The sequence below is a fragment of the Sporothrix brasiliensis genome (assembly GCF_000820605.1).
Source record: "Sporothrix brasiliensis 5110 chromosome Unknown Cont14, whole genome shotgun sequence".
NCBI classification, from domain to species: Eukaryota; Fungi; Ascomycota; class Sordariomycetes; order Ophiostomatales; family Ophiostomataceae; genus Sporothrix; species Sporothrix brasiliensis.
Window position 1 is genome coordinate 607,672 of NW_024467133.1, and position 12,993 is coordinate 620,664.

General features: G+C 56.6%; 5 protein-coding genes and 2 non-coding genes across 7 annotated transcripts; 3 read left to right on the top strand and 4 right to left on the bottom strand.

The window, feature by feature from the left end:
• Positions 1-760: 760 nt before the first annotated feature.
• Positions 761-1,542, bottom strand: SPBR_03836 (uncharacterized protein; the record flags this gene model as incomplete). The annotated part of the gene is made up of 2 exons (XM_040762126.1): positions 761-1,381; positions 1,477-1,542. 2 exons carry the CDS (start codon positions 1,540-1,542, stop codon positions 761-763), a joined length of 687 nt encoding a protein of 228 aa, XP_040622851.1.
• A 1,307-nt stretch (positions 1,543-2,849) lies between these two features.
• Positions 2,850-2,947, top strand: SPBR_09463. Its single transcript has one exon. It is a non-coding gene; the product is annotated as a tRNA-Gly (tRNA).
• A 692-nt stretch (positions 2,948-3,639) lies between these two features.
• On the bottom strand, positions 3,640-4,611 carry SPBR_03808 (uncharacterized protein; the record flags this gene model as incomplete). Its single annotated transcript, XM_040762098.1, has 1 exon — positions 3,640-4,611. One exon carries the CDS (start codon positions 4,609-4,611, stop codon positions 3,640-3,642), a length of 972 nt encoding a protein of 323 aa, XP_040622852.1.
• A 195-nt stretch (positions 4,612-4,806) lies between these two features.
• SPBR_09464 lies at positions 4,807-4,904 on the top strand. The gene has a single exon. It is a non-coding gene; the product is annotated as a tRNA-Gly (tRNA).
• Positions 4,905-5,230: 326 nt separating this feature from the next.
• SPBR_03867 (uncharacterized protein) lies at positions 5,231-5,710 on the bottom strand (the record flags this gene model as incomplete). The annotated part of the gene is made up of 1 exon (XM_040762157.1): positions 5,231-5,710. One exon carries the CDS (start codon positions 5,708-5,710, stop codon positions 5,231-5,233), a length of 480 nt encoding a protein of 159 aa, XP_040622853.1.
• A 255-nt stretch (positions 5,711-5,965) lies between these two features.
• SPBR_03847 (uncharacterized protein) lies at positions 5,966-6,697 on the bottom strand (the record flags this gene model as incomplete). The annotated part of the gene is made up of 1 exon (XM_040762137.1): positions 5,966-6,697. The coding sequence occupies one exon, from the start codon at positions 6,695-6,697 to the stop codon at positions 5,966-5,968; it is 732 nt and encodes a 243-aa protein (XP_040622854.1).
• A 1,998-nt stretch (positions 6,698-8,695) lies between these two features.
• On the top strand, positions 8,696-12,496 carry SPBR_03567 (hydroxymethylglutaryl-CoA reductase (NADPH); the record flags this gene model as incomplete). Its single annotated transcript, XM_040761858.1, has 1 exon — positions 8,696-12,496. One exon carries the CDS (start codon positions 8,696-8,698, stop codon positions 12,494-12,496), a length of 3,801 nt encoding a protein of 1,266 aa, XP_040622855.1.
• Between the last annotated feature and the right edge of the window lie 497 nt (positions 12,497-12,993).

Sequence of the window (12,993 nt, forward strand, 5' to 3'; positions counted from 1 at the left end):
GAAGCTGCAACGTGCGCCTGGCCGCGTTGACTCACTGGGAAACGGTGCAGCAATGTCGCCATTTCAGCCAAGCAATTGCCATTGAGGTCGGAACGTTATGCGGAAAATAACGTGAGAACACGGTACACCGCAAACGGCAGTAATTGCTTACTACGCCGTATGCTGTCCCCTTGCGTCCTATTGTATCAGAATGTTATGTCGCCTTTTCTCCTTCACTGCTATTGAAGACGGTTTACGTTTTCTCTATTTGAAGAACCCTCTCGCCTACATGAGCCCAAGGCCATTTCCCTTTTTCCTCTTTGCCTCGTCCGTCGTGCCACCTGCGCACCGGCACCCCACAGACAGAAAGCCCTTTCTCCAGTCTTAGCTCAAGTCTGGGCACCGGGCGCCCCCCCCTCCTGGCCCATCCTGATCCTTTGCCAATGGAAATCTCTTGGACCTTGGGCGATAGGAGCCAGCCGCACCGGTTCCTTTTTTCCAACGATCCACGGGGCCTTTCGGATTTTTGCCTGATGGGGGCATCGTGTCCGGAGGGTGTTAAAAATACGGAGATACAGCACGCGCGTCCATCTCGGCCGGCGGCCCAAAAAGGAAAAAAAGGACCAGATTCAAACAAGGGGGGTCTCCGTGCATCGTCGCAGCCAACCATCTCGATGGCTGCCGCCGCGATCCTGTGTGGCGCCAGACCGATGCGTAGCTGCTTGGCTGCTCTTGTCATAACCTGCGTACGATGTAGTTTCAAGCCAACCCCCGGTCCTCGTCACCCCAGCTGGGCCACGGCGGGGCTGTCCATGTGCACAATCTGCACGCCGGCCGCCGCCAGCGCCGCGCGCTCGGCCGGCCACGCGTCCGGGTCCACGGCGCGCGTGCCCTCCTCGACAATGTACGTCACAAACCCTTCGTGCAGCGCATCCAGCGCCGTGCTGCGCACGCAGTAGTCGGCGGCCAGGCCGACGACGTAGACGTGCGTCACGCGGTGCGCGCGGAGGCGCGCGACGAGGCCGCTGTCGCTGACGCGCGGGTTCGTAAACGGGTCGTAGATGGCGCTGTACATCTCGACGTCCTTGTGGGTGCCCTTTTCGACGACCACGTCGACGCGCCGCATGTCCAGGTCGGGCAGCAGCTGCGCGCCCGGCGAGTTTTGCACGCAGTGGACCGGCCACAGGCGCGTCTGGTACGACGGCTCGCGCGGGTTCAGCGGGTTGGTGACGGTCGCAAAGTCGACAAACGGCCGCTTGCCCGGGTGGTTGCTCGCAAACGAGATGTGGTCGGGCGGGTGCCAGTCTTTGGTGGCGACGCGCAGCACAAAGCGCGGGCGGGCCAGCAGCTCGTTGACGACGGCGACGATGGCGCGGCCCTCGGCAACGGCCAGGGTGCCGTTCTGTTCACGTCAGGACTGTCTATCGTCACCGATGGGGGGGCGATGTGTCGGACGTTTAAAAACGTAAAAAAAAAAAGTAAAAATAAAAAACTCACAGGTGGACAAAAGTCTTCTTGCAAATCAACGACGATCAACGCCGGGTTGAATGTGTCGTCGACCATGGCACGACGACGAGCAATTGCATGCGACGCAGTTGCTAGCAGTGACTACGAAGAAGAGCAGGTCGTAGTGCTTGCGGAAAATGGGAGAACATGGCCGGTCTCTGTCGTCGTGCGTCGATGTCGTCAGCGCTGATAAGAAGGGGGGGGGAGGGGGGGAGCGGTGGAGCTGTGCTGCCGTGTGACAAAAGCTGTCTTACTAGAGCTTTGCATGTCAAGTGTTATGCATAGTACGGAGCACTACGGCGAGCTGTCAGACCGCTAAGAGCTAGGATGTCAACGGCGCGATAGCAAGTCCGAAGGCCCGTCACGTGCCACGGCACAACAGGCGCAGCTCTACACAATGCTCTCGTTTTGTAAATTGCAGAGCTTCTTTGCTCAATGTCATCACATTAACGTTGTATAAGAAGGATACTGAACGTCGGCAGGGCGGCATATGTCACGAATTCAGAGGGACACCGGCCGTTGGGCCATGCTAATGAGCACATCCCTTGTAACACGCGCGGAAATTGTCCGAATAATGTGTTGACGTAATTCAAAAAGAAGAGAAAAGCGAGGCAAGAGAAAAGCCGGAAAAGAGACACACAAAAGCCAGGAAAGAGAAAATCTAGTGAAAGAAGAAAGCCGAAGAAACGGTCACATGGTTCACCCACACTTTCCCAGACGCGGCGGAACGGCAGTCCGTGTTGGTGTGAAGCTTTATGTCTGTCTGTTTTCTTTCTTTTTTCTTTTTTTTTTTCCTTGCGTCGCCGCCTTCGGAAGATGACGATTCCGGGAGAGAGACAGCCGGCGGGCAGCAGTGTGGGACGAGCAATGCTAAGCCAAGTTGACGACGCGTCGGGCGTACAATCGCAAGGCCAATGAGCCAATGAGCCAATGAGCCAAACGAGCCAAAACGAGCCAAATGATGGCCGAATAAGACGGTTGGCCCGATTGATTAACCCGATCGATTAACCCGATTGATTAGCCCGGCCGCATTCTCTTTGTCAGATGCGAGCGGGAGCAGCCTGTTCAGGGCTCTCAGGGCGTAACACGTTGCCGTCAGGGCGCTTCTTTGTTGCCTGCAAGGGAGACAAACGTAAAGCATGCAAATGTAAGACGCATAGGGCGGACACAGTCGAGAAAAACAGGACCGGGAAAAGGGAAGGAAGAAGAAACAAACACAGCAGACAGTCGTTGCAACTGTCCAAAAGGGGTGGAGTTGTATATGTGTAGGGAGCAGCGTGTACGGCGTGCATGAATGAAGTCTTCACAAGTGAGACTCATAATCCTGGATACTGCGCATTCGAATATAACAGCAACAAGCCCAAGCGTCGGTGGTTTAGTGGTAAAATCTGTCGTTGCCAAGTCAGATCACATGATCTGTCGCAACTTCGACAGGCCCCGGGTTCGATTCCCGGCCGACGCAAGTTGGATTTCCTTTTTATTTTTTTTAAACTAGTTTCGAGAGTTATACACTACAAGGTAGTATCCGTTCTACATTTTAAAGGATTTACTTAGTTTAATAAATATTTTTACTAATTGTCATGAACCGTAGGCCACGAATCATGTGACTAGGCTTACATAATAAGGCGCGGGGTGGCTGGTCCCCAGCCTCACGCTAACGCCACGCTAACGAAAAGCTTTCTCCTTAAATAAGAGGACTCCTTTCTTCCCACTGGGAAGGGGTAAGAATTAGTCTCTGTTACAATACACACCTACCTTCGCCCTCGAAACCAGTGCTTTTCATCAACAATCTATCGTGAAGACCTATCCCACAACCACTCATAACAATAGTTTACTTGTTTAGACGTTATTTATATCCGTTGTATTATATAATACAATTCCCATCGATCGAGCCCCGAATCCAACCGCTAGAATACATAGCCCGTCATCTGTCTAGTCGCATTATTATCCGTCACCTTTCGGTAAAACGTAGTTAAAATACATTCTCGTCCAATAATTCATCTCACTTCATCCTCGTGAAAACCATCCCTTCGAAAAAGTACAATCTGTAGTCCTCTGCCCCACTATGCGTATTGAGTAAAAATCCTAAAAATATGAAATGCAAATGAAGAAACATCAACAATACAAATAACGCGCTGTCCTCCCTTTACTCCTTTACAACTTATACTGGTCTGGCTCCCGTAACATAGCAACCACGTCCTCGTGGCCGGCCTTTTCGGCCCATGCCAGCGCCGTTGTCTTGCTCCTGGTGCTTACAATACTCGTGTCAGCACCCTGCGCCAGTAGGTACTGAACGGCCTCGACGTGGCCCATATATGCCGCCTCGTGTAAGGGGGTGCCATGGTCAGAGTTGCGATATTTTTGGGATGATGCTTCGTCGTCGGCGTAGAAGGTCAGGTTCAGTGGCGCGCCACGTTCTAGTAATAAGCCAAGCATTTCCACAATGTCGCTGGCGGCCGCGGGCTTAGATACCGGTGTCCCGGACTGCGTCCGCGACTGTCGCTTAAGGGCATGGTGTAATAGCTGTCCCCGGTGGACGTCTCCCCCCCATTCGTCCACCAGCTCCCGCACTAATTCGAGCGAGGTGTGCTCCACGGCCTGGGACATACCCGTCATGTCTTTATGCTCCGGCCGTACGTTAAGGCTTGCGCCGTGGGCGACCAACCATATAACCATGTCCCGGTCTTGAGCGCCGAGGTGTAGGAGCGATTCCAACACGTTAGGGCCGGGGTGGATTCGTTGATTAATGTCCCACCCGTGCTCGAGAAGAAGGAGGAGTGTATGTTTAGAACCGGCATCAATGGCCTCCCGCGCTACAAAGTCCGTTGACTGGTAAGGGAACGGGTACGGCACAAAGAGTTCTTTCAGGACGTCGGCTTGGTCGTTTCGGGCCGCCTGGCTGATGACTGGGAACAGCTCGTGGATATTGTACTGGCCCGGAATTAGCTGGGTCCGATCCGGAAAGTATGTATCGAGGAGCGCCCGGACGGCATCGCGGTCGTCGGCGGTGACGGCTGCCGTAAACTGGTCGAGGATTTCATCTGGTAGTATAGGCCCTAACCTCTTTGCCCCGCAGGCTTGGAACTGCCTTCGGATTCGCATATGCTCTTCTAGTCGCGCTGACATGATGTAGTTTCGTTGATGAACAATTAGAGGAATACCCTTTGTCAGGAAAGGGGCGGCTTATCTAATCGCGTGCTTACATAATCATGGGCATCCCGCCCCGACTCAATACCCTCTTTCTTGTTCCTGGCATCACGAAGCCAGTGTGCGTAACAACAGTATAAAAACGAGCGAACCAAGAAGTAGCCCTTACGACAGGCGTCGGTGGTTTAGTGGTAAAATCTGTCGTTGCCAGGCCGGATTACATGATCCGATGCAAGCTCGACAGGCCCCGGGTTCGATTCCCGGCCGACGCAGAGTTCGATTTTCTTTTCGCCTTTCGGGGCGTCTTTTTTTTGCGTTTTTTAAATCTTTTCGATTTTGAGTCAGTCCACATTAAGTACTTTAAGTGCCATTCTCCTCTCTGAGGTACCGAGCACTTCAATGGTGGAAGTTGGAGAAGATGTTCATCAACAGTAATGTGGCTACGGATCCTTACGCGAACATTGGCTTTTGGGAATCTGGTTTGACCTGGGTAATCTTTTTATTTATTGTCAGAGGAGTCATCTCACATGTTTTGTCTTCCTTTTTCTTCTCTTTTTTCTGACAAATGAATACACAGAACCTCAAACAGTATTATGCTTCAGTGCCCACTGGATATCTCTGGCCATACAATCCGATTTTCGTCATCCTTGCTCCAGTATCCTTGGCCGCCCTTCTGGTAGATCTCGGACCGGGCATCAAATGACGCTTCCATAACATCATGCTCCTCTATCGTATCCTCCAGCTCCAGCTCCGACTCGGGTGCATTTCCAGTGAACAGCCCGAGTAAGCTGTATCGCTTCAGACGATCCTCGTCCCAGAGAACATATGCCCGTTCGCGGAATCCCGCATTGTGGTACATCATGAGCGAGCTATGGAGGGGCAGTTCTTTGTTGGCGGCCCACCATGCCTCAAAGGGACCCCTGTCGGCATCGTGTCGAGGTTCCGATGGCTGAAACAGGGCCTCTCGTTTCTCTTTGGAATAGCCTTGCAGCGGCGTGTCGTTGACGCGTCGGTCTTCCGCGTATAGTTCGATGAGTGTTTCGTGTAGATCCGATCCGTTGGACGTAAACGTAGACATTAGGAGTTGTCGCCTTGCGTTGTACGCCGTTTTTATTAAGAGTTGATGCGTAAAATAAACACCTTGGCCTAGCTAGAAAGACATATTATATACGTTAGTATATATATATATATAAAAAGACGTAGTTTAGTGGAGTAAGAATGTAGTTGTTTTCTTACCCAAGCCTGTCTTGAAAGGTTCATATGGCCCGGCGTGAGATAGTCGATGCTCATCTCGCCAAAGAAAACATCATGGGCAACAATGTCCCGGGAGGCTTTATGAGTCATAATTAGCATGAAAAATAAGAAGAAATACGATAAGCATAAGGGCAAGGAGGACGATGGCACCTTTTGAAAATTGAAGTTCGAGAAAGTCTTGCACACAGCCAATCGCCTCGTTTTCCCACGCCGGAAACATGCGTAGAAACGGGGCACCGCTACTTGTTTCTTCGTCCAGCGAGTCAGAGTGTGGAAAGAGGCGGAAGTATAATTCCATGCGGTAAAAGGCGCGACAGAAGCGAATGTATTCCTTTGGTGACAGAGACACGCCCTCTCCGCTGTGTGCAGGCACGATCCGGGACGACAGAAGTGTCCATGCACTGGCCGAAAATGCCGTTACGAAGCTGTGGATGACGTCGTGTATATGGCTCATCTGCGACAGCAGTGGGAACGGCATTGTCGCCAGCTGGCTTGCAAGCGCCCTTCGCTGCAACTCTTGCGCCTCTTGCGACGCCGTGTGCAGCTCCCTGTTGAGCTTATCGAGCAGCGCCTGGACCGTTGGGTCTGTTCGTGGACCAAGACGCGATGCTTCCATCACGGAAACGGCGTACGGAAGCAGCTCTGGGGCGATCTGTCGCTGCAGAATGTCGACTGCGACGTGTGGGTTTTCTTGGAAGCTGGAGTAGACATGACGGCAAGTGAGCAATGCAGAGGACAAGTTTTGCAGGCTGCCAACGTGCCGCAGCACTGCGTTGATGATCTCGCACGGCAGTTTTGTGATGATGGACATTGCTGATGCTGTTGAAATTCACGTCTTCGTCCTTGTTGTTAAAAATATGACGAACACGGTTACAATGTTCGAACTGGTACGCAGTATTCTCTGAGGTGTAAATGATGGGGTATAGATGCTCTGCCCCGCCCCTTCGCTTCATGGAATAATATCACCAGGCTTAGTCACCCAGAGTGGCCAGATTTGGCTGCGCGTGTACGGCAGTCGTCTCATGTGCAGTAGATGTTGTGTCCATGTCGCGCAGAGTAGATGCCCTTCTCTCGAACCCAGCATGAAATGACGCCAGCATGCCCATCGTGACGATTCCTACTCCTTCGGCAGTTGCTTCCTGACATGATGGATCGAGTACTCGAGAGCTTTGGAGGATTGATGGGACCGGTGGGTTCCACGCGGCCGAGGAATAACACGTATCGCCTGTGGCTTTTGGGACCGAATACTTCGTACCTCGAGCTTCAAAAACATGAACTCTTACTTCGTACTTGGAGATGAGCAGCGAAGCAGCGCAAGGTGCCAGGGAATGGAATTTAGCGCTAAAGGAGGCCTAAGAGGCCTAAAACTGCGTCTTTGGCAGCGCACGCGATGTTACCACGAATTCGCAGTGCCGTACCACGGACGCCGCTTTCTGATTCCTAGCCGACGCAAGATGGAATTCCTTTTTGATGTCCTTTGGTTCTAGCCTTTCTGGCTGTTCTTACCGGGCTTTGGCTGTCGAGGTGACTTCGATGCTGTGAACATCCTCCTGTATGGAGAATTGTGCTGTCTCGCTGTCTCCAATTGGCTGCAACCGCTGTACTTGGCACTGTCCAATCCCGACGGTCTTCAATGTAAGATGTGCCAATAGGAGACAACGACTTTGACGGGAAGCTGCGACGGACGAGCCTGTGGACCCCACATTTTTTTTTTTCAAGTCGCAATCGGGAAGGCGCAGCCTGGTTTTTGTCTCGCCGTCCAGCCGAATCAAAGGAAGGAGCCCACTAACTGCCTTGCATCGTTTTGGTCTGCCTTTTTAAGCCTTCCATTTTGCTCTCTGATCGTCCCCTAGCATCTCCCGGCAAGAAGCCTACCCGGGACGGGCAATCTTCGGCGTGCGCTTTCGTTGCTCGAACGTTGTTTGCCTCGCAATCCTGTTTTTCCTTGGCCTCGGCCTGTAATGATCTCCCGCGTCCGTCTTATTTATTCGCAACCACACAGCGTACCTTATGTCGTAGACGTGCACTGCGTCGTTCCTTCTGTTTTGAGTTTGTACCGTTTACCCCTGCTCCTTCCACGCTCCATGCTCCACGCTCCACACTTGTTCCTGCCCAGATCAACCACCAAAGTGGATCCTTTTCTGCCATTGTTCACCGTCTTTCACCATCTGCTTTTTTGGCGGGCTTCCTCTTTCATTTTAACCTCCTCTCCTTTTCCTTCTCGTCACCCCCCTTATGCCCTTCTTTTTCTGCCACGACTCCACCGTCGCCACACCGTCCAGTGGTTCTCCTCTTCCCCTATCTCTCCTTTCTGGAGATTTTTCTCGTGCCCCTTGTCTCTATCTTCTTTTCCTCCCCTTCCCTTTCCCCTTCCCTTTTCCTCGGAACTTTGCAGTTTACAGCCTCATCTTTCTCCCTCAACGCTGGCTCTCGCAAGCTCTGTTCTGGCTGCAATCTCCTCCCGGTAACGGCCAATTGCCCAGTTGCCTGCCGACTGCTCGTCGACCACCCGCCAATCCTACCTCACATGTACGTGCATTTCACATGCCTCCCAATAAACAGCTGCCTGCCTGCCTGCCTGCTGTACTCCGTGCCACTCCATTGCGCCTTCCTCAGCTTTGTCATCCTGCACACGAGCGTTTCTCTGAGCATCGCCAGCTTTTGAAAAGCCTCACTTGTGACGTCCCCATGCTAACATCACGCGTCTCCAGCTCTCGACAGTTGACAGTTGACGCGCCCCTCGACCTGCCAGCCAATGCATCCCCAATAGCCTCAACGCGAACCATTGCCCACCACCGCCATATCGACCATGATTTCCTCCGCCTCGGCCTTTTTGCCCTCCCGCTTCCGCGGCGAGCAGCCCGCCGCCCAGGCCGCCGCACCGTCGTGGCTCAACAAGAAGCTCACCCCGCTGCTGCAGCTCTTGTCCAGCCTCACCTCCTCCCACCCCATCCACACCGTCGTCATCGTCGCCGTCCTCGCCAGCTCCACCTACATGGGCCTGCTCGAGGAGAGCATCTTTGACGCCTCCCGCTCCGTCCGCCGCGCCGACTGGTCGTCGCTGTCCGAGGGCAGCCGCAGCCTGCGCGTCAGCGCCGACACCGCCTGGAAGTGGCAGCCCTGGGACGTGGACGCGGCGCGCGTCCCCAAGACCGCCGACCACCTCGCCCTCCTGACCTTTGTCTTCCCCGAGTCCTCGTCGGACAGCGCCCCCAAGACGGCCCCACTCGTCGACAGCGTCCCCATCCCCGCCAACATTTCCGTCTCCGCCCTGCCCTCGACCGCCAACCCGCTCGGCGCCTATTCGCAGGACACCTCGCTGGCCTTTGCGGCCGCCTACGACGACGCCGCCCAGTTCACGTCGGCCGCCCGCGAGATCCCGCTGCACGAGGCGGCGGACAACAGTGCCGATGCCGACCGGCAGCAGCATGCCGACGACGCCTCGGCCACCCGCGTCACCGAGGAGCACGGCCGCGAGAAGAAGATGTGGATCATGAAGGCCGCCGGCGCGGCCCAGCCCGGCTCCAGCATCCTGCGCTGGCTGCAGAACGGCTGGGTCGAGTTTGTCGACCTGCTCAAGAACGCCGACACGCTCGACATCATCATCATGGTCCTCGGCTACCTGTCCATGCACCTGACGTTTGTCTCGCTCTTTCTGTCCATGCGCCGCCTCGGCTCCAACTTCTGGCTCGGCACCAGCGTCCTCTTCTCGTCCACCTTTGCCTTCCTCTTCGGCCTCATCGTCACCACCAAGCTCGGCGTCCCCGTTAGCATGGTCCTGCTGTCCGAGGGCCTGCCGTTTTTGGTCGTCACCATTGGCTTTGAGAAGAATATTGCTCTGACCAAAGCCGTGCTGTCCCACGCCCTCGAGCGCCGCCGCAACCTGGAGCGTCCGGTTGCCGCCGCCGTCGCCGCTGCTGCTTCGGACTCATCCAAGAAATCGTCGTCCCGCGCCGCCGCCGCGTCGGCCAAGAAGGTCACCACCACCAGCTCGCCCAGCGTCATCCAGTACGCCATCCAGATGGCCATCAAGGAGAAGGGCTACGACATTGTGCGCGACTACGCCATTGAGATTCTGATTCTTGTCATCGGCGCCGCCTCGGGCGTCCAGGGCGGCCTGCAGCAGTTCTGCTTCCTCGCCGCCTGGATTCTTGTTTTTGACTGTGTCCTGCTGTTTACGTTTTACAGTGCCATCCTCTGCATCAAGCTCGAAATCAACCGCATCAAGCGCCACGTCGAGCTGCGCCGCGCCCTCGAGGACGACGGCGTCAGCCGCCGCGTTGCCGAGAACGTCGCCCAGAGCAACGACGGCTTCCGCACCGACGGCCGCGGCGAGCCCGCCGCCTCCATCTTTGGCCGCCAGATTAAGAGCACCAGCGTCCCCAAGTTCAAGGTCCTCATGGTCACTGGGTTTGTCATTATCAATGTCCTCAACCTCTGCACGCTGCCCTTCCGCAGCGCCGACTCGCTGGCCTCCATCTCGTCCATGACCGGTGGCCTCGGTGGCGTCGTCGCCTCCCCGCCCGTCGATCCCTTCAAGGTCGCCGCCAGCGGTCTCGACACCATCCTGGCCTCGGCCAAGGCGCAGAACCGCGACACTGTCGTCACCATCCTCACTCCAATCAAGTACGAGCTCGAGTTCCCGTCGGTCCACTACGCCCTGCCCACGGGCAGCCGCTCCGGCAGCCACGGCGCCTCTAGCTCGGCCGCCGGCTCCACCGCCTCGGACCTGACCTACGGCGGCGTCGGCGGCCGCATGGTCGACAGCATCCTCAAGAGCCTCGAGGATCCCGTTCTGTCCAAGTGGATTATCGTTGCTCTGGCCCTGAGTGTTGTCCTCAACGGTTACCTGTTCAACGTCGCCCGCTGGGGCATCAAGGACCCCAACGTGCCCGACCACCCCATCGACCCCCGTGAGCTGGCCCAGGCCCAAAAGTTCAACGACACCGCGTCCGCCACGCTGCCCATGGGCGAGTACATGCCGCCCACCCCCATCGGCAACAAGCCCATGACGCCCGCCCTGACGGACGACGAGGGCGAGCTGCTCGCCATGCGGCCCCTGAAGCAGCGCGAGGGCGCCCCCAAGCCCAGCCCGTCGCAGGCCGACCTGCAGGCCGCCAAGGCCCAGGCGGCCCTGATCCAGCGCACCCCCGCCGAGATGGAGCAGATGCTCAAGGACCACCGCGCACAGGAGCTGACGGACGGCGAGCTTGTCTACCTGTCGCTGCGCGGCAAGATTCCCGGCTACGCGCTCGAGAAGACGCTCAATGATTACACCCGCGCCGTCAAGATCCGGCGCGCCACCATTGCCCGCACCAAGGCCACGGAGGAGCTCACGGGTCTGCTCGACGAGTCCGAGCTGCCCTTTGAGAACTACAACTGGGCCCAGGTCTTTGGGCAGTGCTGCGAGAACGTCGTGGGCTACATGCCCATCCCCGTCGGCGTGGCCGGTCCCATTGTCATTGACGGCAAGAGCTACTTCATCCCGATGGCCACCACGGAGGGCGTGCTGGTCGCGAGCACGAGCCGGGGCTGCAAGGCCATCAACGCCGGCGGCGGTGCGGTGACGGTGCTGACGGCGGACGGCATGACGCGCGGCCCGTGCCTGAGCTTCGAGACGGTCGAGCGTGCGGGCGCGGCCAAGATCTGGCTGGACTCGGAGGCGGGCCAGAACACGATGCGCAAGGCGTTCAACTCGACGAGCCGCTTCGCGCGCCTGTCGCACATGAAGACGGCGCTGGCGGGCACTAACCTGTATGTGCGCTTCAAGACGACGACGGGCGACGCCATGGGCATGAACATGATTTCCAAGGGCGTCGAGCACGCGCTCAACGTCATGATGAACGAGGCCGGCTTCGAGGACATGAACATTGTGTCGCTGAGCGGCAACTACTGCATCGACAAGAAGGCCGCGGCGCTCAACTGGATCGACGGCCGCGGCAAGAGCGTCGTGGCCGAGGCCATTATCCCCGGCGACGTGGTCCGCAACGTGCTCAAGACGGAGGTCGACACGCTCGTCGACCTCAACATCTCGAAGAACCTGATTGGCTCCGCCATGGCCGGCGCCATTGGCGGCTTCAACGCCCACGCCGCCAACATTGTCGCCGCCATCTACATCGCCACGGGCCAGGACCCGGCCCAGGTCGTCGAGAGCGCCAACTGCATCACCATTATGAAGAACCTGCGGGGCAACCTGCAGATCTCCGTGTCCATGCCGTCCATCGAGGTCGGCACCATCGGTGGCGGCACGATCCTCGAGCCGCAGGGCGCCATGCTCGACCTGCTCGGCGTCCGCGGGCCCCACCCCACAAGCCCCGGCGAGAACGCCCGCCGCCTCGCCCGCATCATCGCTGCCGCCACGCTGGCGGGCGAGCTGTCTCTCTGCTCGGCCCTGGCAGCGGGCCACCTGGTCAAGGCCCACATGGCGCACAACCGCTCGGCCCCGCCGACGCGCACGACGACGCCCGCCCCGCTCACGCCCAGCGGCGCCCTGACGCCCGTGACGGGCCTGACGCCCGTGGTGCCTGGTGGTGCCGCTGCTGCCGGCGTGGAGCGGTCGGCCAGCACGGCGGCGCTGAGCCCGGCGGCGGTGGAACGGTCGCGCCGATAGGCCGGTTGGGCGGGCGGGGTTGTCCACGTTTGACTGTGTCACACGACCAGCAATGGGGAACGTACATTCCAAGTTAAAGACACAATGTTTCTTAAACCCCCACATCTCGGACCATTGTATTGGCCGCATTAATAGTAGATAGATAGAACGGCACTGGCGGGCTTGTCGAACGCGGCGCAGGTTTATGGGCTGGCGTCTGTTACAGGCATCCGCCGTGCCATATTCGCATTCGCATATGCATATGAAAACCCAGTCGATAAGACTTAATATTACACAGCAGTCGGACACATTCTGGGCTTTATTACAATGTTATGTGTGACATGCACGTGCATCAACACGACGGAAAACATAATACACGCAAACCAAAATAAACACTCCATGAAACGGACAAAATCGGAATGGAAACCGCTGGTCGGACGCCGCCAACAAATGCTATTTGTGCTTTCTTTCTTTTTGTTTTTGTTTTTGTTTTTATTTATTTTTTGCATGGAACTACC